The sequence below is a fragment of the Apodemus sylvaticus genome, chromosome 1, assembly GCF_947179515.1.
Source record: "Apodemus sylvaticus chromosome 1, mApoSyl1.1, whole genome shotgun sequence".
NCBI classification, from domain to species: Eukaryota; Metazoa; Chordata; class Mammalia; order Rodentia; family Muridae; genus Apodemus; species Apodemus sylvaticus.
This window is the reverse complement of record NC_067472.1, coordinates 106,753,256-106,778,692: the sequence shown is the minus strand read 5'-3', so window position 1 is coordinate 106,778,692 and position 25,437 is coordinate 106,753,256. Positions and strand designations below refer to the sequence as shown.

Below are 25,437 nucleotides of genomic sequence, written 5' to 3'. Positions count from 1 at the left end.
CCCAAGCCTTGACAGTGGAGCCCAGGAGGAGTAGCTGAAGTGGATCCTTACCTCCAGACATCAGGTACTCCCGAAGCACAGGCATGCGGAAGTTACCAGCCAATGTGGCCAAATAGGGCCTTATGCCAGGGAACTTCTTGCTGACTTCGGTAGCCTCTGTGCTGAAGTTACAGAAGGCACCCAGGCCCATGATGCCGTGAGGATGGTAGCCAAAGATATAGTTCCTGGTGGTCAGCAGGTTGTGTGTCTTCACCAGCTATAAGGAAATCCATGTGTTAGACTGTCTGGGAGAGGAGACTAGGGCATACCCAGGAAGGGGAAGAGACCCGATGTTTCATGCCTCGTTACTAGGCAACCAGGACAGCAGAGCCGTTCTGAACCTGTCCTCAGATTCCTATTATTTGAATCCCTGTGCCAGTAGCTAGCAGCTCCCAGGCTCTGAGTCCCTGGGTGGCTGCTGTGTTCCTTCCTTCTCCTTATTTCCCAGCCAATGACAGCCCCAAACCACTAATTCAACCAGCTTCCTGCCTTCCTGCTTCTGGGCTCCACAGCACAGTGACTTCCCTAAAACCCGTAACCAAGATGGACCACTCAGACCTAACAGGAGCGTCCCACCTCGCTGGGTGCAGCCTCGGGCCTAAGCGTGACAAGTACAGCCGTGGCTCCAGGGCTCCCACTAAGAATTCCTGGGGGCAGGGTCGGCCTGGTCCCTGCACACTGCAGGCTCTAACAGATCAAAGGACAGGCCCAAGCAGCCACCGCCCACCTCTTATACACCAGTGTGACAGAAGCACGGTACTGCCAGGCTAGTCCAAAGCTTCTGCCAAGCAGCCAGGCTCAACTCAGGTTCCGAGGCAGGACAGGACAGGGCAAACATCGGCCCTCATGCCAGGAGCCCTATGTGTGTGTGGGAGGAGCGGGAGGAGGCTGGCTGTGTGGCTGTGGCAGCTAATGATCTGAACTGCTGTTCTGTCAACAAAGTTGTCCTGAGATGCTCCGAGGGGTAAGTGCCTTCCTAAGGAGCCTGAGGTCGAACCTGTAAGACCCCAAACATCGGGGCACCAAGCCTGAGACACGGAGACAGCATCGCTTGGAGCACAGTGGGGACGGAGCTGCTGAGAGGAGGAAGAAAGGTTTTCTGTTCCTAAGACATCACTCTCTTAGATTAGAAAGATTGATTTATTTTTTTTTTTAAATTTTGGAGACAGGTTTCTTCCAGAGCCCTAGCTATCCTAGACTTACTTTGTAGACCAGGCTGCCCTCAAACTTACATAGATCTGCCTGCCTCTGCCTTCCAAGTGCTGCAATTAAAAGTGTGTAACCCCCATTATAGCCCAATATTCAGAATTTTTAAATATAGGACAATCAAAAGAAAATGAACATCTGGCATTATTACTTCCATTGAAATAAACCACTTGGTCCTTTTCCTACTTAAATAGGCACAGGTCTTTCTTCAAAAACCACAAAATTCTCTCCTTGTCTATATAGTGAGCACCAGGACAGTCAGGGGTACCCAGAGATATACTGGAAGGGATGGTGATGATGATGATGATGATGATGATGATGATGGTGATGATGATACCACCCTCTCCCCACACACACAAAGCTGGAGCATCAGTACTGTCTTCTAAGAAACATATCCCATCTGAGGTGCTTATCAAAGCCCCTCAGTATTGGTCTCCTCCATGCTGCCCTTCCCTACCCTACAGTCTTGACATATATGACAGCACCCACTCAGATCCTGACTGGTAGATATTTTAAATACATCCAAACATCCCCTCCTAGAATAACACTTTGATAAATAGCCCCCTTTTACCTGTATTTCCAACTGTTTTTGTGAGGTAAACTTCTAGAAATATAATTCCTGAGTCTGACTGTTGGTTTGGGCTGCTCTACCTCAGTGAGAGACACACCATCTTAGTGCCTAAGGGAGCATCCCTTCCTGCACAGGCTAACCGAGTCCCTGGCTATGGGCGAATATTCAATGCCCCAACTTTCCTTTACTTCAGTTACCTGAACCTCCTGGCTGAGTGAAGGCCCTCATGCTCAGTTAGGGTGGGGGGCGGGAGCTGGGGGGGGGGGCACCTGGGAAGGTGGAGGTGGGGACCGAGCAGGGTCAGGCGCTCTTCTCAGCTCTGGGGCTGTAGCATATGTAAATGTGAGCAAGCCCCGCCCCCTGCCCTGCCCCGCCCATCCTGCCCCGTTCAGCATCATCCCTGCTGGTGACTCTCACCTTCCCTTTGGCCAGCAGGTTAATGCTGCCTAGGAAACCACTCTCAGCTGTCCACTAAAGAACTTGGGAATGGCAATGGGCGCTGCCAGGGAAGGGGTGGACAGCGAGGCAGGCACTGAGGGAGGAGCAGGGGTAACTGGAACTTTGTCTGGAGCCAATGGCTGGACTGTGAAAAAGCACAGAATGGCTAGAGTACCCTGGTGATATACATGCTTTTTTTCTTTTTTCTTTTCGAGACAGGGTTTCTCTGTATAGCCCTGGCTGTCCTGGAACTCACTCTGTAGACCAGCCTGGCCTCAAACTCAGAGATCTGCCTGCCTCTGCCTCCCAGGTGCTGGGATTAAAGGTTTGTGCCACCACTGCCCTGCTGATATGTCTGTTTCTTTTCTTTCTTTCTTTCTTTTTTTTTTTTTAAAGATTTATTTATTATATGTGAGCACACTGTAGCTGTCTTCAGACACACCAGAAGAGGGCGTCGAATCTCATTACTGATGGTTGTGAGACACCATGTGGTTGCTGGGAATCGAACTCAAGACCTCCTGAAGAGCAGTCAGTGCTCTTAACCGCTGAGCCACCTCCCCAGCCCGATATGTCTGTTTCTTGATGACAAGCTAAACAAGTCTAGAGAATGACGTCACTACCTCCCCTAGGGAAGTCACAATGAAATAACTACAACACACACACACATACACACACACCCCAGTTTCATTTTTCCCTAGACCCTGTGAACCTAACTGGCCCTTTAAATAATTCCATCCCTCCCCAAGGCTCTTATCTGATAGGACACTAGGTTCTTAATGACCTTGGGCCACTGTACAGGTTAATGGCCCCATGCAGCACCAAGAAGAATAGAGACATTTGATATAGTCTTGATCTGCCTCCTGTCACACTATCCTTCCCAAGACTGGACAGAATGTCTACTCTGAAGGGAGGGCGAAGGTCACTGCTGCTGACTGCTCAGTTGACATGCCTACTGGGTGGCAAAGTCCCAGTCCAGTGGTGTTCACGACAGGCCAGGTGGTGAGCATAAGCCTGGCCACATTCCTGGCAGGTCACTCCCCACACTGCTCCCAGGACAGGCTTATCCTCCCCAGGCCCATACAGAGAAAGACACTTGGCCCCAGAGAAGTGCAGCAGCTTGCCCAGGCCTACAGCAGCATGTCAGCACAGTGACTTGTGAACTTGGAACAGTCCCTCCCCCCTGGCCTTGGTCTGCAATCTATGGAATGAGGAAATTAGACAGACAGCCCACGTGGAGCCCTGAGAGCCTTTCCTAGTTTCCAAAGGCTGTGCCTGCCCTTCAGGGAGAGGAATCCCAGGACATGGGACACTTCCATTATAGGTGGTTATAGTCCCAGTGGCTGCTCAAAGAACTAGCCCTACCACTGCCAAAAGAGATGCCCTCTGCGTCAGCTGGATGACTTTGGAGAGGGGAGTTGCAGTAAGAGAAACGCAGAGAGTGGGTCGTGGGTCTATCTAGCTGGAGCTCTCTGTTACATAACTCATGGCAGGAGCTCAGGAGAAAGAGGCGGAATGACACGTCACACATAGCTCTAGGACACAGAGTATCAGACCTGACGTAAAGCAGCAGAGGACAAAGGGTAGAGTCTGTCATACTCAGGGTGAGGCCCAGACACCCTCACAGGGCAGTTCAACAGATGCCAGAGAAGTCAATGGAGCCGAAAAATAGTGAAAACAGGCTTATTGGCTATTTTTTTAAAAAGATTTATTCATGTATTTATTTGAGACAAGGTCAGCTTTGGCTAGCTTAGAACTTTTCTATGAAGACCAGGCTGACCTGAAATCCAGCTGCCTCTGCCTAAGATTAAAGGTATGTGCTGCCACGCCCCACTAGACTTATTTTTATTTTACATATGTGGGTGTTTTACCTGCATGTATGTCTATGCACCATGAACATGCAGTGCTCTCAAAGGCCAGAAGAAGGAAGGCACTGAATCCTCTGGAACTGGAGTCATGGACAGCTAGGAGCTGCCATGTAGGTGCTGGGACTTGAACCCAGGTTATCTGGAAGAGCAGCTAGCCCTCTTAACCATGGGGCTATCTCTCCAGCCCATCATTTGGGTCTTTGAAGGGGTAGAGGAGCAGTTGGAATAGAACTGAATGCTGGGGTGGTGGGGGGAAGTAGTGGAGGGTCTGACCAACAATCATGAAGTCACTTACTGCAGGAAGGGAACCACCACCCTGCTGGGGGCCAGGGGCTGGGAAGACTGAAGAGCAGACCTAGTAGCGTCTCCCTACATTAACTCACTTTCCATCACTTAACAGCTCCTCTTGCAGTTGAGGCAAATGGCATTTGGGAAGGCTCAGAAAGCTAACACAGAGAGTAAGAGTATGACAGGACTCACTAGGCCATGTACCCAGGGCTGACTCCCCTTCATCGCCGTGCCCAAGAGCAGCACCGGACAGGCCCCAACACTGGCAGGCCGGTGAGTGGACTGGAAGAGCAAGACCTTAAACCCTGGTTCTAACAGTTAAGGAGATTCGGGAAGAGGAACTCTTCCAAGCTGTGGAGATGGCTGGAGTCAAGTCCCACACAGAGGGATGGGCAGTCAGGAGTCAGGGAGAAGGAGCCTGGATCACATGTCAGAAGGCCTGGCACTGCAGCCATGGGCCTGCTAGACATCTCTGGAAAGGCTTTGGCCTTTGAGGAGGGAAGACTAACTGCAGGGCCCTCCTGAGCAGCCCAGGGTCACTCTCACAGAGCAGTGCAGAGGAAGAAGGCCGGGCCACCTCCACCTCCCAGGGCAGCTCGAGTGGTCATCTCAGTGCCTGGCTCACAACAACTAAGGCACACCAGCCCTTTCAGGCACACTTTCACACTCACATACTGTTTTCAGTTCTCCGCCTTCTGCTGGGTGGCCTTAGCAAGGGTGTGTCAGGGCTGGGTGCTCGGAGTGCTAGCCAGACAGGTTCCCAGTGAGGGGAAACCTACAGGCCCACTCACAATCCTCTGTAACATCAGGGCCAGATCTGTCTTACGACCCGGCGTGCAGATGAGGCAGAGGCCAGGTGGAGCTGAGAAGACACCACCATTGTTCCTGATGGGGACCCAGGTCCATCTCAGAAGAGACAAATGCACCCCCCCCAAAGCAAAGAGCCCTCAAACAGCCAAAGGCACACTAGGAGGACACCCAGACAGGGGACTTCTAAACTTGCTTCATAGCAAGAGACTGCGTCCTGAAAGACAGTCCCACTGAGCACCTGGACTCCACTAGACCCTGCTCTGCCACACAGAGAGGCGCTGTGCCACCACAGGAGAAACCCGGCCTCTGAGGCAGGGCAGCAATGCAAACCGTGCAGCTGCTCCCGGCTTCACCAAGCTTCGCTGTTCGCTAACCTCCAGGATCCTCTCTGGTGGAAAGGGCAATGGAGGGAGCAGTGTGGAGAGTGATGGAGGCTTCCTTTCTCCTCAGGCCTTGCAGCTGTTTCTCACACTCTTGCTCTCCTTGCCCTCTCAGGGCCACGCCCCCTAACCTCCTAGCCCGGCTGGCTAAGGGCTTCACCTCCTGGGTCACCTCGTTTTAAGTTATAAGCTCAATCTTCACTTAAGTAGGAGAAGCAATATCACAAAACCCAGCGATGGCTGCCTGCCCCTTACATCGTGCAGTGACCACCAGGCTTCTCTCGTGGCCCTGGCTGCCAACTCTGCCTCTTATGACTGAAAATAGCAGGGTTCTGTCTTAGAGGTCTTGATTTCACTTTATCCAGTATATGTATCAAACAAACTTTTCCTCCATCTGGCATGGAGTCAGCAGAGTCTGGGCAGATGCTCCTGGTGGGAGACCCCAAACAGTTCCACCCAGCACGGCCCCTGTTCATCCTCCTGTCCTCCAGAGATGGCGCAGCACATCTTTACCTGGATAGGGAAGTAGTCTCGGAAGTAGCGCCACACGGCCCAGTTTCGCACCCACTGCGATCTCCTGCCACCTTCCAGGAAACAAAACGCAATGTTGGGAAGGAGTGGGCATGAGGGACATTTGAGCAATACCGGGGAGGCGAGACAGAGCCAGTAGGAACCCCTGAGGGACGTCTACCAGCCCACAGAGGATTTCTGTACCTGCCCAGTGGGCCCCTTCCCACATACATTCCCCCCACCATCCCTTAGGAAAGGTGAGCTCTGTGAACACACTGAGGGAGCTTGGAATTGCCCACCCCAAACCATATACAGCCTAGCCCAGGCCTTTCACGAAGTCAGTGTTTCACAAAAGAGGCAGCAACCAGGAGGAGGAGTGGGAGGAGGAGTGGGAGGAGGAGTGGGAGGAGTGGCAAGCTTGCTAGGGTGCTGGATGAATGTGGGGGTGGGGAGTGGGGGGAGCGGGGAGAGGCGGCCGGTTACCTTTCTTGGGCGTGTTCCAGTCAAATGCCAGCCAGGTGAAGTAGAGCACAGCTATCAGCCAGCAGTCAGTGCAGAAGGTGTACATAAGGATGACACTGCAGGCCACTCCTGCGGGAAGCAGAGGACAGCAGGTCAGGTGTCCGGCCTCCTGGGAAGGGATGAAGTTTCCCATGGTACTAATCTAGGCAGAGGGCCCAGCTGCCTGGGCACTGGGAGTGGTTGGTGGGGGGATGGCTCAGTGCGGAGGTGCAGAGCCAGCACAGGCCTCACTTCCTAAGACTCTGGTGAGTCCTGGTGCTAGGGGCTCCCGGCTTGAGCAGGGCAGGCAATACAGGGAGACCTCAGTCTCTTGTGAAGCAATCTTTAATGTCTCCTCCTTGCACGGTCCCTCTGCCAGTGCCCAGCAAAGGCACTGGACACAGGAAAGGAATATCTATCTCCCTTTACTTTTGGGGATGGGCTAAGCCACTGAGTCACTAAAGCAGGGTGACTTTTATTTTGCTTTAGATGAGAACCTGGCAGGAGTGACTCGCCCATGCTTACCCAGAGGAGAGCCAGGGTTTAAACCCAGACTTTGAAGTCCATGTCCATACTCGGCCTTAGGTCACCAAAGATGAGAGATCTCAGACTGTGATGGGGAGTGGGGGCTGAGGGGTGGAGTGGGGGGGAGTGAAGAGGACTATTGTCACAGGAGAGCTGTCCCCTTTAACATACCGAAGGCTAGGCAGCCCCAGGCCAGAGCCAGAGCCCACCAGGCTCCCTCTCCCCACTTAAAGGTTCTCCAGGAACACTTATTTGTGGCTTTTGTTACTTGGACCTGCCGGTAGGCCATACAACTGAACGGCCTGGCCCAAAGGGAAGGAGAGCCAGTGTCTCATGGCCACCCCTAGATCTCTTCATCACGGCTTCTCTTCCCATTTTCTACCCAGTCTTTAAGCCCTGGTCAGATCTTTGTTCCTTCTGAGTGCGCCTCAATATCAAACTATCCCACCAGACAATCTCTGGCCTTAAATCCTCTAAATCCTCCCCTGGGTGGGGGCGGGGCTCAGCTTTCATAGGCCTTTTCCATGTACAAGGTTAAGCCTGTCTGAGAGTTGTTTCCATGAGAAAGTCTAGATGCAGATCTCTGTGAACAGGGAAATTGCGGTTCTCACCCTCTTCCTCCTGAGCCTTTCCCTAGGAGAACTAAAACCAGATGACAGTTTCTGGAGAGCAGGCCTCATGGTTTCTTAAGACAATTTAGCAGTGGTACACACATAGGAGGTTGAGTCTTGGGAAGCATCTGCAGCCCACACACCCTGTTGAAGATAATGTGGGTCCTAAGGCAGCTGGGAAGAGTACTACTTATATTCAGGCTGCATTGAGTACCCTGTTCCAACAGTTTGCCTCTGCCCCCCTTCCGTGGTCCCAGGAAAAGGTTCCTCCAGCGCCCGCCTCTGCAGTCTCCAAAACAAAGAAAGGCTCAGTTCATTCCCGGGCCTGGCCAGGCTCATGGAGTTCAGAAAGGGTGTAATGAAAACATCCTAAAGCCCTTGCTGCTGGGGTGCTGGTTGCTATGGGAAGGAAGGTTATCACTTCATACCTGTCCTTTCTGCATGACTAAGCGACAGAAGCCCAAAGTTGGTATTCCAGTCCTGGCTCTTTCACAGCTGGGGCAGCCCCACCCTCTCAGGATGTGCATTTTCTCTCCACCGCCCTGTCCGACAGAGCTAAGTCCATGAGCAACTTTGGAGCTAGAACAGGTGAGATTAATCTCTCCAGTCCCAGCCAGCAATATAGAAAGGGTTTTTTGTTTGTTTTGTTTTTGTTTTTTTGAGACAGGGTTTCTCTGTGTAGCCCTGGCTGTCCTGGAACTCACTCTGTAGACCAGGCTGGCCTCGAACTCAGAAATCCACCTGCCTCTGCCTCCCAAGTGCTGGGATTACAGGTATGCACCACCACTGCCCAGCTAGAAAGGTTTTTTAAGTAAAAAGAATGAGCTACCCTCTGAGCACGGTGGCACACAACTTTATTCCCAGCTCTCTGGAGGCAGAGGAAGGTGTATCTCTGTAAGTTGAGGCCAGCCTGGACTATATATATATATATATATATATATATATATGCTATACATATACATCATACATACATATACATACACATACACACATACATACATACATACATACATAGATACATACACACACATACATACATACATACATACATACATAGATACATACACACACATACATAAACACACACACACATACACACACACACACACACACACACACACACACACACACACACACACACACGCCAATCAGGGCTACATAATAAGATCCTGTATCCAAAAACCTTACAGAGGGAGGTTTGGGAAGACAACTATGAGCTAGCCCATAAAATGACCCCCCTCTTGGAGACCCTACAACAGCTGCCGGTGCCATGTCCTCGGGTGATGAGGCTGAAGGCCCCCAATGCCGCTGGGCCCAGGACATGATAGCACGGTGATTGACTCGGCCTGCTTGTTCCACCCAGAGACTGCTCAGAGCTACCTGCAGCCATCCCTTCCTGTGCATGGCAGCCACCAGCAGCTCGCCCTGCAGAGCTCTGGCCCCCAGCTGGTGGCACAGGGCAGTGTGTGGATGCTCTTCGGCAGGAGACAGCCACAGGGCTGTGGAGAGCAGGGACTCTAGGACCAAGTAGACTCAGTGACTTGGCCCTGCCATGTATTGGCCACTGCCCACACCTGAGCCTTTACTTTCTTACAGAGGGTTGGCAAGATACAATGACTGACGTGCTGTTGGAACTTAACACGTGATCTGGACCACAGAAAGAGCCTATGGACTTGTATGGGGAGCAGAGTGACATCTAAGTTTTCAGCTGGAGGATGCACGTGGACATTTAGCATTTCCTTCCCTAAACCACAGAAGTATTAGCAAAGCCTGTTGACATCACACCTACAGATGATAAGGGTGTGTTCATATCGAATTATAGCAGTCTCAGCAATCTTGATGATGCTCCATTGATTACTACTTAAGATTAGTAATTATTATAGTTGCTGCTACATTCTAATTCAACAAGTAATAAAAGAGCACATATTACTAAATGTCCAACTGTGTTTCAAACATTAACATATTTATAGTCCAGCATTATTAGTTGCTCTAAAACCCAATGTGCTTTATTTATACAATTAAAAGCACCAAGAAGGGCCTCAGCGTTCACCAGAGTCCTAGTGGACTAGGTGGCACATTTGAAAAACAAACCAAAAAACCTGTTTAAGAGAAACATGCCGGGGATCCACGGCAGCCTCACAGGAGAGCAAGCCTCCACCAGCAGGCTTGGGACCCAGTGGGAGGGAGTGGCTGCGACTGCCCATGTAGTCATCAACAGCAGCTTAAGCAGGGCTGTCATCTGCCCAGGTCTAGCTCTCACCTACACTAAGCGGCATGTTGGAAAGACACGCTGAGCCAGTTTCTGGGCTGTGGCTGGGCCTCACAGATCATTAACCTACAGCTTGGGGCCAGTCCCTAGTCCCTATCACATGCTCTCTGGGCCAGGATTGCACAATGTACTCAGTGCCCTGCAGTCAAGCTCTGACCCACTAAGGCAAGTGGTGGCTTCCAGTTTAAACAGAGACCACAGGAGCTGGCAAAGCAGACTAGGCAAAGGACCGAGTGGCTGGGGCCGCTGAATTCTTGTCTTGGCTCCTTCTAGTTTTCTTCTGTAGCTCTGGACAGGGCTGTGCCCCCACTAGATTCTTCCTTTCTGTCTGATCAAAGATGAGGTTGCATTGTCTTCTACCCTGGTATTCTAAGAAGAGGCCGAATGCAAGCTACACTCAGGGTCTAAGCCCTGAACTCACACCTGTTTCTTCACCTTTCTGGGGCCACGTGACCCTGTAAGGATCTAAGGACAGCTACAGTCTTTCTAGCAATAAAAATCTATACATGGTCTTGTGTTTTATCTTAGGAGTTCAATGAATCTAAAGTCCACCGTGGTCTCTGGCCATTCATTCTAGACCTCATGGTAAGGGAATACACTGGACTGTGACTCAAACTCCAACCTGCCACTTAACGTGTGTCATGATCTGTCACTGAAGCTCTCCGTTTCCATATCCCCCCCTAATTAGGAGGAACTTGACAAAAGACATTCCAAGACCCTGCCCAGGTGGGATTTGTTCCCATTGGTCTATGCTGTGGGCTGAGGCCCCATGCCTGCCTCCAGATAGCTGCTCTCTATCTTCTGAGGTCTGCTCAGCTCACCCTACCATCTCGGGCAGTTTGGAGAGAGAGTGCCTGAAGGCCTAGCTCCAAGAGCAGACAGGTGATGCTCTGCAGCAGGTCTGTCCGATGTGCTCAGACACTAGAGAGTGCTGAGGACCCAAGACCTGGGCACGAGGAGAAGGTCCCAAGAGAGCAGTGTTTGCCCTTGTCCCAGATGATTCTAGCCAGCAGGCAGTGACAGTGTCACAAAGCCACCTCGGGCAGGGCAGCAGCTGGGGAGTTCATTCAGCAAAGGAGATTAGGACTGACATTGGGATCGCAGGACCTTCTAAGTACAGCATCCGTGCAATGGGACTGGCAGCAGGCTCTGTGAGGCAGCTTTCAACCTTTATCTTCAATCCCCACGATGTCTACAGAAGCCATGTGAGGTGAGCAGGAGCGCCCTGACTGTAAGAAGGGCACAAGCTCTGGGCATCCCATAGAACCAGAGTCAAGTAAGTCGGGCAAGTTAAGCCGCAAAATGAAGCCATACTACATCTATGGACTATGGCATGCCCAATGGTAGAATGCTCGACCTAAAGCATGGGAGTAAATGGAAAGAGGCCGGGGAAGAAGATGACCTCACTGGGTGCAACCGTGCCCTCTCCACCCCCATTCACCACCACCCTAGGTGAGCTTACCTAGCACCAGGAAGGATAGGACCCATTGTAGTACTGAGATGACCTGTAGCTGTTTCTCCACCTTGGATCTGTTGAGCCAGGTGACAGAGAAGATGTCTTGAAGGGCCGAGAGGATGCTGGAGCCAGTGCCTGAAGGAGAAGATGTCTGTTTGTTATAAGCCTGCTCCCCAGCCTAAGACACCTCAATGTAACACCCCTCCCACAGATGCCTTACTAGACAGGTGAATGTGGGCCACAGAATTGGAAATAACTAAACCATCACTGGGCCACCAAATGTCTTCCTAATGGCTGCTTTACAGCCTTCTCCATTTCAGTTTCTACATAGAAAACAAGGGAATATGGCACTGGGGATGTGGGATGGGGTAGCTGAGAGCTAGCCTTGGATTTGGGCCATATATGAGGCCAGATCTCTTCCATCTGCTATGCCCCAAACATATATCTTCCTTTATCTGGGTCTAGTACAAATATTTAATCTTTGGTATCTGTGGCTATGGGGCCAAGGACAGAAGTTCAACATCCAATTTGCAATATTTTGTTTTGATTTTTGTCCAAGTGAACTTTGAGCATCCTGGATCCCTGCCCCACTCCATTTATTCTGGACACCCTTCTTTCCATGAAGTTGACCTCATCCCCACCCCTATGGCCAATCCTATGCTGCTACCAGCTTAAGAGGGATTTACATTCATCTTCACTGCAGTTCCCAAGGCTTGGGGAATAGGGAGGATGGGAGCGGGTCTTACTTCCCCTAAAGTGGGGAGCTGTGCTCCCCAGCACTGCAGATAAAACTCAAGCTGGTGTTTGGAGTAGTGTTTAAGCAAAGCCACACAGGACACATGGGAGCACCTGATCCAGGGCTGTTCCCATGTTTGCTTCTAAGCAAGTGCCAAGACAGGAAATCAGGACAAAATGTGCTCAATTAATTGGCTCTGTAGCCATACCCAGGATGACCCCTGGACTCCAACAGCTGACAGCTAGTGCAGCCAGGCAGCCTGGTACCTACAGGAGAGGTGGCACTAGGGAAGACAAATGACTCTGTCACAATTATATCCTTAAAGGTCTTAAAACCTTTCATTCCCTGGACTATATGTAGAGATAAGTCTCAAGCATATGTATGAGAGAAATGAACCTCCAAGACATAGTCTAAACTCCTGACGTAAGGCTGGTTGGCTATTTCACCGTCATCAACAATGGCTGCGAGGGCTAAGCATAGGTGCCCATCGGGCAAGGCCAGGTACCCCGCTGGCAGAAGGGCAAAAGGTGCTAAGGCAATGTCATGTCCTAAGCATTGTCTGGGGACACATAATCATATCGCCTGTTGAGCAGGTTAGAAATGCCAGGGTCCACTGAGTCAACTGTGCAGTTGAATATACCCCAAGGTGCTAAATTTGAGAAACAACTAGAAGCATCTAAGTCTCACATGGAGTGAGTGAACGAACCAGGGTTCAGCCTTCTGCTAGACAGGAAATAAATACATGACAAATGCCTTCTGTTACCAGCCCCACCACTACCGTAGGCAGAACCTCAGGCTAGCGTTTGGAGGAATGGTCAAGGAAAGGCACATAGGGTGCTGGAAAACACCTTGAGCCTGCTGGGAAGTGAGGCCCAAGCCCAGGCCTGAACCCCTCACCCTATACTGGCAGGCCTTGCATCTCAGTCAGCACAATCAGCTGTAGCTGGGGCAGCACTCAGTGTGGGGAGTCATGCAGAAACTCCTAACTGGTTATATGCCCCCCAAAAACACCCAAAGTCCCAAATCTCCCTAATCTTTCAAAACTGCTTACAAGTAAACAAAGGAGTATTCCATTTTGTTCAACCCTCATCCCATTATACAGACAAAACCAAAGGGCCTAAAAGACTCTGCAGGCCCGTATCCAAGCAGGCCAGAGCCCATCCGTCTGTTCTCACCCTGCCTCACTGGACCAACCACCTACTGCCCGCCCTGTCAGCAAAACGGGAATGTAGTCCGGCGAGGACCAGCTGCATTTCTGCGAGAGGAAATGGCAGATGCCTGAAAAGGCTGAGGTGAAGCGCAGGACCACATTCCTCAGATCCACTCCCTCATCCCCACCTGCCAGACCTGCCTCTAGTCCGGGCTCCAGTGGAAGCCCTAAGGGGCCTAGCAGACAGTGGCTGCCCCTCAGAGGTGACACCTTGCTTGACACACTATGCCTTCCCGATGGAGAGGGCCATATGGCCTCCAAGGAGGTACAGTCTTTCCTTCCCTGGGAACCACCTGAGCCTGGAGCCTGACAGGCTTTCTAGACACCCTGGGGAGTGATGTGAGGAGAGAGCAGCAGGGGATGGACAAGGAAGTTCTCCATCCCAGCTCCCACACCCTCTTCCTTGAGCAAAGGACATAGTTCAAGATGATTGTCACGTGAGACCAGACACTGCCTGAGGCCAGGTCAGTTCTGATCCACATCTGGGTCCCCAGATCACCAGTGCCCTGACACAGCCTGGCTAGTATGAGAGAAAGGCACTCAACTCCACTGATTCCGGGCCCTAGGGCTCCTTCCATGCAGGGCAGAGCAGCAGGCATGGTGCCTGAGGAGATCTTGAAGCTTGGAATCCTGGGAGTCTGTCATCATCACCCCCATGTGAGGCTGATCATGGCAGGGCCTCTCAGAGTGTGGGTCTCTCTTCAGACCCAAATCCAGGCTCACATCTGCCCCTATGCTGCTGGTCTCGTGTCCCTGGTTTTCTCCCCCAGGACAGCTAGGGAACGCTGGGAAGTGATGGAAATTAATCAGAGGGCAGAACAGGAACGGTTTCATGCTCTTGTCTGCATTTTGTGTTTTACTGATTAGCTTTGGTTTTGTTGAGTCTCATATAGCTCAGGATGGCTTCAAACTTGCAATTCTGCTGCGGCTTCCTGGGTCCTGAATGACAGGCATGCTACAGAAGGCTTCTTAAAGAGCAAAGAGAGGCTTGCAGGCCTTCGGGGCTCCAGTCCTAGCTATGCCAATTCCTGGATCCGCTTGGCCAGATGACTTTCCCTCTCTGGAGTACAGTGTCCCCATCTCTAAAATGGAATGAGTTAGAGAAAGCTCATGGTCCCTGGTGTCTGCCTCCTGGTCAGAATTTGGGCCCTCAAGTTCACCAGTTTGCAGCAGCCCTGGGACGGTTACCTTGGGAACCCGGAAGTGAGGGTTCCCTTGTAAATCCCCAGGGCATAACTAGCCTTTGCCATCAGGTTGTTAACACTTCCCCTACTCCAGCTTGGTTGGCAGAAGTTCAGCTGGTGAGGAAGCTAATCAAACGCCACCATCTCCACACCCAACTTGTTTGACTCAGAGGTAGGGCGGAAAGAGAGTCTTAGCATCCAGCCCAATCCAGCTTCCTTATCCCAAGCCTCCCTGGGCACACCCACTCTTCTCTGCTCTTAAACAGCTCCAGTCTTACAGCACACCATGCATAGTTACTTGGCCACCCGCCTCTATCAGTGAATTGTGAGTGCCAGGACTGGACCCGACTCATCTGTGTGTGTAGAGCCTCACACAGGGTCATGGCAGCGGGGTGGGGGGTGGGGAGGCCATATAAAGATCCTGCCCACAAATCCAACATGGCTGACCCCAGGAGACTGGATGCCCAATTGTACCAGGCTGCTTTCAAGCCAGCCCTGCTCTGAAAACGCTGAGCCTCTCCGGCCATCTATAAGAGCAGGCTCCCTGACTCAGGAGGGAACAGAATCTCCTCTTGTAAACATCTTTTTCACAGAAGAGATGAAGTGTGTATAGTGTAAATAGACTCCTGTGAAGCCAAGGCTGCGCCGGGCCGCTGGGGAGGCTGACCCCTGCACACGGCTCATGTACTACTCCGTGTCTGCAGGACAGAGGGAAGAGAATGCCAGAGAGGCCCAGAGCAGATGGCTTACCACCCTGCGCCATGTCTCTGTCTCATAGTACTCCTTAGGAGGGCACAAGACAAGGAGGAAACCAGCATGATCCAACTGAAGAGTTAACCTCAGGAGAGGGCACAGGAAGCTGGACTCCAAGTCCCTTCAGTCACTTGAACCATACAGAGGGCGGGTTCCCCTACTAAACACGACAAGTCTACATCCAAACCCCAAGAGAACACCTGGATGGGAAGGGCCTGCTCCGCCTACACCCTGCCTTGCTGTCATGGGGACGGTTGTGTGCAGACAGGCTGTGCAAGGGAGAACTGCAACCAGCGGCTCCCGTAGTCAAGTTCCTGCTGAGGTCACAAGAGCTGCCTGCCAGTGGACCCAACAGCCTCCATTTCAGGGCCCAGGAATGGGAATGACGTGAACTATGTCAGACACTCCCCACCCTTGTTCAATACCTAATATCAGAGCGAGTGAGGAGGCTGCTTCCCAGGGCCTCCTGGCTTTCTCTCACCCTTGCCTACAGGTGGCAGAGTGCACTTAAGCCCCCTCTGAGGAAGGGCCAGCTCTGCCCTGTCTGGCTCTGTGACATGGATGAGTGATTAAGCTCTCTAAGCATAAGAATAACCTCACAGGGTTGTTGGAAAAGACGAAATGAAAAAATAGACGGGAGCCCGATGCGTAAGGTAGCTGCTTCCAGGCATGATAAGCAGAGTCCCGATCCGGGGACACACGTGGACAGCACCAGGTCCTTCAAGCTGTCTTCTGCCCTCCACACGGGGACTGTAGCATGTATGTGTGTGGGTAGGTGTGCATACAGGTAACAAATTGTTTTTTATGTACGTAAGGTGCATGTGGCCAGTTAGGCGAGAGGTTGCTGCTTTCATCTTACAGTGGAAAGGCTATACATGGTGAGCAGACAGCTTTTCACACAGTGTGCTAATGGTGGGCCAAGGCTGTGCACTAGGAGATGGTACAAAGCGGGCTTTGGAGGAAGGAGAGCAGACTGTCGGTGGTAGAGCAGCCAAAACACAGGGGGTTCCAATAAGACAGGGTCAAGGCACAGCATCAACAATCCAGAAAGGGGGAGGGGCAATCAGAAGGTCCCAAAGAGAAGCTGAAAACAGAGGACTGCCTAGTCAAAGCGATATGACCAATAGGACCCAAACATGAGCTCTCAGAAGGGCTGCCACGGATGGAAGTGTTTGGGGTTGGGAATCAGCCTCACTGGCCTGGAAGTTCAAGGCACTGCTGAGGGAGAGAATGTGCTATCAGGTGGAGACAAGCTACAAAGGAAAGGAATTCCGGGCAATGAGCCAGAGGCAGAGGTAGAGGGTCTCGGGCCTGAGGACGGGAGGTGGGAACACAGGTAGCGAAGCCCGTGCTACACAGTAGCTAGGAGACCATGTCCCAGGGCAGCCCCCATGGCTCCACCGCCACCGCCATCCCAAGGCAGCCCCCATGGCTCCACCACCACCGCCACAAGTATCTGTGGAGAAGCTGCACCCAGGAGAAGTCCACAGAAGCGCAGTAAGGAAAACTGGCCTCTAACCTACAGGAAGTGTGGCTTGGATGAGTCACTGCCTACACAAGCCTCGGTTTCTTCACCTGTACAGCGGGGCTAATACCTACCTCGGGGAGACTGAGAGGGAATTAGGTGGGATCAGGGTTAGGCGGGAGCCCTATAAAGAGCAGGGATTTACATGAGTGGCAGCTAATTATCAAGTGAGCATCAGTAACCTTTCAATGGATGTAACCACACCTGCCTCTCCTTAAAGCAATACAAACCAGGGATCTAACGCTTCTTGCAATCTAAGGCTTCTTGCAAATCGCCACCCTCCTTGGGACCCAAAGTCTGTAGTTATGACCCAGAGGTCCTGCAAGGAATCCAAATAACTTGTGAAAAGAGCCAATCAGAACTGGCCCAGGTATTGGAGCTGGCAAGATCTAGAAATCAGAGGCACCGAGGGCCCCTGGAGCTCCCTAGGCAGAAAGGCATCCTACCCACGTTCTCAGGTCCCAAGGATGCCACATCTGGGCCACTGGACTGAAACTTTACCTTGGTTTGAAGAGGAGGAAACTACTCTTAAGTTGCTCCTAAAGACTGTGCACACGGTGCACGGTTATGAGGGGCTGGGAGGTCAGGGCACCCAGTCAAGTGCCACGGTGATGCAACGTCTTTGAGGCCAGAGGCGAGCTAGCTGTCTTCTGGGTGGCCTCAGGAAGGGACTTTCGGCCAGAGTCCACACATGTGATGGTGACAGGGTCAACATGGTGGAACTATCAGCTCTGGAGGATCAGGCCTGCTGTGGTCCTGCTGTAGGGCTGGGCTCTGCCAATCTCTGCACACAGAGCTGTCCCCAACCTCCGCCTCACATGCCCTTGACCCAGCCTGCAGTGCCACCAAGCATTGTCCTCTTGCTTCTGCGTCTGGTCAGTTGTTTAGCACATACTTTGGGGGTCCCTGTCAGGCACTGGCTCTTTGCCAACTGGCCTATCACCCTCCCCCAGGGAAGTCTTCCTGTGCCCATCTGAGGACGGCCTGCCCACGCTGACAGGTTGCCTCTCACTCCTACATTCAAAGCCCTTTAGACTATGAGGCGTGTGTTCATTTGCAAGAACCATGTCTCACTCTGTCTGGGTCCCTGTGCCCACAATGGAGCCATACAAAGACAAGATACCTGGTCAATGCCTGAATGCTTGAAAGGACTGCAATAAATAATAAGGGTTAGGGCAAGAACAGAAATCAGTTGACCTGCGCCATACAGAAAAGGTTTTTTCCTAAGAGGAAGGGTGGACTAATGTCAGGGACAACAGGAAGGCTCCAGAGAGAAACGTCCTTCCTAAGGACCCCAAACCAAGAGAGAAGCTTCCGGTCCCCACCTCCCTTCTGCTTCTCAGGCACCTGCCAGAGGTGGCAATTCTTGTACCACCCACCCTAGACATAGCTGGGGAGAAAAGGTTATGAATGGTGTACAGAGGGCTTGAAAGGACCAGGCTCAGAGGGATGTCCCCAGACTAGCCCGGAGAGGGGATGGAACAGCTCAGATGAGGTCAGCCTAACATAAGGAAGTCATGGGGCCCTGCGAATGGCATCTGCAAAGAGAGCACACAAACTTGAGGACTTGAGTATAAAAGTCTAGTCCAGCTGCAGCAGAGACTGAATCTGAAATAACAGAGAGGCAGGCAGGCAGGGGGGACTAGAAGGCCATGAAGTGCTGGCCTCTCACCTGGACACCAGAAAAAGCCCATCAAGTTCCTTTCCTTCCAACAACTCTGGACAGGCAGCAAGCGAGCCATTTACCTGCCAACTCTCTGGTGAGTTCTTTCCCAGAAAGATGAACAATCTCCTTTGAGAGCTATTATGGAAATTATGTGTCCCAAAACAGTGCCCATAGTGACACCCGGCCCAAAGGGAAGGCCAAATCACCACAGATCCATGCTGTGCTGGGAGAAGGACCTGCCCATGCCATCAGGAGCCTGCTACAGGGAGCCCAGCATCCCAGTCTCCTCAGATTCTGGGACCCTCCTCCTCTCTAGGTTTCCCTCGAGCACTACCTAAGGTGTAAGAACAGAGCAGAGGAGGCCTGAGGTCTTGCCAACTCGACCTTCTGCCCTCTGCTACAATTCCTAATGGCTTATTAATCTACAAGTGATCTTTCTAATGGGAGCATTGGCTCCTACAAGGGTTATTCTAGAGGGCTAGGGTTTAACATATTTAGTTTTCATTAACTACAGCAGAGTCCTGAGAGGTAAAGGCAAAAAAGGAAGTCTTTTTAGGATGCTAGGTTCTCAACAGCCAACCAGGACTTCGATACAAGAGACACGAGACCCTAGTGCCTGCTTTCTCACACTCCCCCCCCACCTGCCCGCCCCCACTCTCTGACCTAGCACATGCAGTCCTGGAGTAGGAGGGGCTGCTATGGCAACACCACCAGTTTGCATGTGCGTCACCAAGGAGTCCCCAGAATAGGTCCTTATGACAATCCACAGGATGGCCCATTCCTCTGGGGTCCCCAAGGAGAATGCAAGCCCCATTTTCTGGGATGACAAAGAGTAAGAACGGAGGAGCTGGCACTGTGTGGAAGGCAGAAGCAGAATGAGGTTCCTGCCCTGGCTCCGAATTACCAGCTGCTCTGAGAGCAGACCCTCAGGCTTCCTGCTCCTGTGGGGTTGGCACAGGGTCTCACAGGCTCTGCACCACAACAGTGAAAATACTTTTACCCTGTCCATTTCACACAGGAAAGGACTAACAATCAGCAAGAGACAGTGGCTTGCTGAGACAGTCAGGCCACCAGACTGCAAGCTCATACCCAGGAGAGTCCGCACCAGGAACGTCTTCACATATCCAGTTTTTATGAAGGTCATCGCCTTTGGTGATGAGGCCAAGGAAGTATGCCACTTAGGATACCAGGTTCCCAACAGCCTGGCTGTCTTGGCACTCAGAGATCCACCTGCCTCTGCCTGAGTGCTGGGATTAAAGGTGTGTGCCACCACACCCAGCTTTGACTCTTATTTCAAAACAGGAAGACGAAATCTTCAGAGACAGTAAACCCATCGGGTCCCAGAGGTGGGGAAGGAATAAAGGCAGGATAGGAATCCTGGCTTTGGCCTTCTCTAGTCTGAAAGTATGAGTGGATCACGGTACACCTGGCTCTACCCACTGGGCACTCAACCCCCGAGACAAGCTCTTAACCAGACTGAGTATCCCTACGACTCTCAGCACATACACGGAACGTTCTGGGGACAGCTCAGGAATGACACTGAAAACAGGGCCTTCTGCCTAGAGGACCTAGAAGCCCCACGAATGATTCTTTTACTCAACAAATATGGCCAGGGCTTCTACCACCTGCCTGCACAGGGTCAGACATGAGGGACACAGTACTGAGGAAGACAAATGAAGTCCTTGTCCCCAAGGGCCGACAATTACTCAAACAATATATACGTCATAACTAGGTAATAATAAAGACTGCCAAAGTACAAGATTTGGGAGCCGGGAATGCGGTGGCAATCTAGGCAGGCAGAAGGTGAGCGAGTGCAGAGACCCTGAGAGAGAGCTAACTTGTGCTCAACAATGGAGGGTCAGAAAGGCCACCAGCACCTGGCTTGGCAGCCAGGAGGCCCTGAGGCGGTGGGAGGTGGTCAGGCAGCCTCAGGAGATCTAAGGTGTGAAGTACTGGGGGGGGGGGGGGGAGAGGCAATTTATCTACCCAGACAAAAGTTCTGTGCACTGGTGGTATCCCTCCACCAAGTCGAGGGGAGCCTCCTCACAAAGCTTGGGAAGGAGACACCAGTCCCAGCATGGAGTAAGTATTCATTTGGCAACTGCACGGTACACATTATGGGCAGCTCTCAGTGTTCCTGTCCCCACACCTCTCTGGCTGAAGGAGGCTGATAGGCACAGAGATGAATCAGGGTTCTAGCTTTTGCCTTTTCTACACCTGGATCAGTCCTTCTTGGGGATCTCAGTTTCTAATCTGTACTATGAAGGTTGGGCCAGACCCAGCACCGGGGTTGACTGTGGTTTGATAACTCACGGACTTGCTGCCAGAGTTTAGGAGCAGGAGGAGAGAGGCAGAGCAGAATTTCCACACTTGCAACTGAGTCACTTCCCTGCTAATAATGCAGTGCGTTTGGCCCTCCTTTCCTGGCCGAGGTGAGCCTTGGCAGCAGACGTAACTCAAAAGTGGGAAAAGCTACACGGAACTGAGGGAGTGGGGACAAGAGTGAGGTTTTCGTTCTGCCACCACAGGACTACAGGACTGTGTCAGATGACTGCCAACCCTCGGTTCCAGAATCACCCCAACAACCTGGCCTCGTAGTTTTACCCTCCACCTAGCATATGCCTGGGGGGTGGGGGGGAGTTCTCCATCTCCACCATCCAAGCTATGCAGTCAGCATAAACAGCTGTTGGGATTCTTCTATTAAAATCCCAACTATGACTCCACCCCTGTCCTAGGCTTTGGAGCCACACAGTGTCCCAGCTCAGAACTGTACTGCCACTACCTCACACTGGGTCATGGACTAAACTAAGAATAGCCACAAGCAGCCAAGGGCTCTACTCAGAGAAGCTCCCTCCCCAGGAGCAAAGGCAGAGATGTACCTGCAGGTACCTATTGGCCTCTAAGCCACAGGCTAAGCCAGTCTTTCAGAGATCAGAAAACACCAACGTGAACCAGGGGTGGTACATGCCTTTAATCCCGGCACTCAGGAGGTAGGCAGGGAGTTCTTTAAGGCTAACCTGATCTACAGAGGAAGTTATAGGACAGCCAGCAATAAACAAATAAAACAAAACAAATCCTGTCTTGAGAAACCATACACACACACACACAATAAATAAATGAAAAACAGACTCCCCCTCTTCCAACAAATTCACATCATCCAAGCTTCAACAAAAAAGCAAGTCACCAAGTTATCAGTGCGATCTCTCACCCGTTAACGAAAGTCCCTTCACAGAGTCCATATTCTTCCCTCCTTCCTAGAACACTGCCTCTAACAGGGTGGTTGGTGGGAACTGATCCTCGGAGAGACTAACTAGGCCACTAGGGAGTGTCCATGAGGACCAAGGAGGAACAAGGAGGCCTCCAGGAGATGTCAAGATAACAGGACATTTGCTTGAGCACCCGCCCCACCCCACCTGTCTTTCACCGAAGTAGATCCCAGAGAGCTAAACTGACAAGTTTGCATTTCATAGCCCTGGCTGCAGTCTATGAGGTAATCACACCCACTTTTCTCCCATTGTATTTTCCACATTGAACAACAACATGGAGAAAATCTCTTGATATGACAGTAAAGAACTGCTCAAGAGCTGATGGGAGTACAAATTCTCCTGAGTAAAAAAAAAAAAAAAAAAAAAAAAAAAAAAAAAAAAAACTGTCCAAAAGAAATTAATTTACCAGGCATCGTGCTCTGGGAAGACAGAGAGCCCAGGAAGTGTACCTCCAGGAGGGGCCACTGCAGACGGCAGACCCATCCCTTACCCAGAGACGGAGAATATTTAAAAGCATTAACGCGGGCAAGTCACATCCTTCTTCTCGGTTAAGGGTATGAAGAGAGAAGCACTGAGAAGAGGCCATTAGAAGCTTCAGGCTGGGGCTGGAGAGATGGCTCAGTGGGTAAGAGCACCGACTGCTCTTCCGAAGGTCATGAGTTCAAATCCCAGCACCCACATGGTGGCTCACAACCATCTGTAAAGAGATCTGACACCCTGTTCTGGTGTTTGAAGACAACTACAGTGTACTTACATATAATAAATAAATAAATCTCTAAAAAAAAAAAAGTCACTCATTTAAAAAAAAAAAAAAAGAAGAAGAAGCTTCAGGCTGTGTGTGGGGCAGCTCCCGGGCTTGCCCGTAGGATGGAAACACTTCAGGACTTCTCCAGGAACAGATAACTACAGTCAGTAGCACTGGTGCCAATGCCAGGTGGAACTGCTGTGATGGCGCTCCAGCATGGGTTAGTTTGCAGCCACCGGCATGAGAGAACGGCAGACACACAAGTGACAAGAAATACTCATGCTGCACCATAAAGACTGAATCCAGAGCTGTATACATATATATATTGTTCTTGACTTCATGATAGTTGGTTTACTAGCAATCTTATTTTTCTTCCTGATTGCTTGTACTTTCAAGATTACCATAATTAGCATGTCCTGGAACTCATCCTGTAAACCAGGCTGGAGATCTGCCTGCTTCTGCCTCCCAAATGCTGGGATTGAAGGTGTGCACCCGCATGCCTTTAATCCCAGCACTTGGGAAGCAGAGGCAGGAGGATTTCTGAGTTCAAGGCCAGCCTGGTCTACAGAGTGAGTTCCAGGACAGCCAAGGCTACACAGAGAAACCCTGTCTCAAAAAACCAAAAAAAAAAGAAGAAGAAGAAGAAGAAGAAGAAGAAGAAGAAGAAGAAGAAGAAGAAGAAGAAGAAGAAGAAGAAGAAGAAGAAGAAGAAGGTGTGCACCACTGCCGCCCTTCTAAGGATAACTTGAGTAGCATTTTCCTCCTCCTTCAGTTTCTACAACTTCAGCTAAGCAATGTGGGGTGCTTTACCTTGTATGGGAAAGGCTGTGGTGTGATTTCACTGAAGGCCTCAGTTCTACCTTGAAGGCAGACCTTCTAGAAGGAAAATCAACTTAGGTGGATCTCTATGAGTTCAAGGCCAGCCTGGTCTATAGAATACCAGGACAAACAGAGCTCTTACACAGAGACCAACTAAACAAACGAGAAAACCCAAGGGTCTCCCACCCCATTTCTAAGTATGTCAGACTCGGGGTTGTGCTGAGAGGGCTTCATGGTCAGGGTTGGCACACAAAAGCTGGGTAGAGGACAGTTGGGGGCACGCCTGTTCCAGGCAGGCATGTTCTCCATCCAGTGGCTGTTTCAGGGGATTGCAAAACTCTACACACCACCCTGCCCCATCCAGTTCCTCCCAGCCAAATCCTGCTCCACCTTGTGAGGGTAGAACAATACTGGGGACTGGAGAGAGGAATATCACTAATAATTGAGCTGAGTGGGTGGTGTCGCCCTCATCAGTTGGGGGATGGGAAGTGATGTAACACATGTTGCAACATTGGTGAGTACCAGGATGGAGAATGAACCCAGGCTAGACTAGGATACCAGGTTGCCTGGCGCAAACTGGGTAACCAGACTAGCTAAGCATGAGTCTTGCCCCATCCTTAACCAAAATGACAGGATGCAGAAGTGTCAGGTTCCCCTAAAGAGAAGCCAGTTGTGGTGGCACACACGAGAAATCCCAGCACCTGGGATGCCTAGCCAGAAGGATTGAGAGTTGGAAGCCAGCCTAGGCTACAAGGTGAGACCTTTTAAGAACTGGAAGTAATTGTCTGGGACGCCAACCTGAACTAGCGAGCCGTCCGTCCAGCACAGGGCAGCACGCCTTGGCCGGAGTCCCTTCCTGAAAGTCCTCTCGCTGTGGGTACCGTCAGGATGACTGACACTCACCCCATCGCCCAGACCCCTCGCGTGACAGGGCAGATCCTTTATTCTGGTTCTCGCTGCGGGCAGCTTCGGCCCGACGCTCACCCCGCAGGACCCCGGAGTAGGCAGCGATGAGGGTCTTCATGCTGAAGCCGGTGCACGTCACGGCCGTGCAGAAAGCCGCCTCACGCCGCGCCCCTGACCCATGCCCCGGCCGCCGGGGCCAGGGCTTCGCGCTGAGCTCCGGGAGCCGAGGGACAGCGCCCAGGCCGTGGCGGCAGCAGGGCGAGAGCCGAGGTAGGTAGCCGCTGCCACCCTAGGCAAGCCGAAAGCCACCGAAGCGCGGCCGCGGCGCCTAGCGCCGCCTCGCGCGCGCTTTATAACCTCACAACGGGGCGGGTCGTGACGCTATAGGGCGGGGCAAAGGGTCCGCCCCGGACCGTACCACGTTCTTTTGTGTGTGGGTGAGGCTCCCGGGGATAACCTAAGCACAGAGCCCAGGACAACAGCACGGCCTGACCTGTATGGGTCAGAGTTTATACGGTACAGAAAAGGGAGCCGGAGTCCCGATGTAGGAAAGCACGCCTGGTCGTCCCAGCAGCCTCCGTGTCCTTCTCCCAAGTCTCTCTCGCAGACGCTAGTACGGTCCAGCAGCTGGAACGTGGGCAGGGAATCTGAGCACGTGCGGGACGGTCGGGACCCTGCGGGTGCCTGTGTTCTTATTTGGCTGCGCTTGCCTTGGGCTGCAGATGGGCAAGCCTGGCCTGCAGTCAGTAGTGTTGGAATTAGTTAGGTTACAGCTGGACTTGACAGTTACCCAACTGCCGCAGCCTTTCCTTTTACCAGTAAGAACATGAGAGTGATGGAGTCTTATCAGAAAGAATCTAGAGCGATGGAGTCTACTACCTGTAATCCTAGAATCCTCCTGTGTGTGTGTGTGTGTGGTGTGTGTGTGTGTGTGTGTGTAGGCAGGAAGAACAAGAGTTTGAAGCCAGCCCTGGCTACATAGTGACCTTGTCTCCAAACACAGGGACAGAGGCAATACTAATATTACAAACAGTGAGTGATGGACTTACTTCAAGTCCAGTTCCAGACCTCTCTTCCTCTCTTTTCCTCAACTTCAGGGTGCTTTTGTTTGGCTTGGTTTCGGGGTGGGGATTTGAGGGTTGTTTTGTTTTGTTTTTT

The 25,437-nt window shown here is 51.7% G+C and overlaps 1 protein-coding gene across 1 annotated transcript in view; it reads right to left on the bottom strand.

Moving 5' to 3' along the window:
• Positions 1–24,607, bottom strand: part of Dgat2 (diacylglycerol O-acyltransferase 2) — a 29,653-nt gene extending 5,046 nt beyond the window's left edge. Inside the window, exons 1-5 of the mRNA XM_052157937.1 lie at positions 24,277–24,607; positions 11,476–11,604; positions 6,591–6,698; positions 6,111–6,181; positions 52–256 (exon numbers count right to left, since the gene is read on the bottom strand). Coding sequence (XP_052013897.1) covers positions 52–256; positions 6,111–6,181; positions 6,591–6,698; positions 11,476–11,604; positions 24,277–24,397 — 634 coding nt within the window. The 5' untranslated portion in view covers positions 24,398–24,607. The remainder of the gene's footprint in view (positions 1–51; positions 257–6,110; positions 6,182–6,590; positions 6,699–11,475; positions 11,605–24,276) is intronic.
• Between the last annotated feature and the right edge of the window lie 830 nt (positions 24,608–25,437).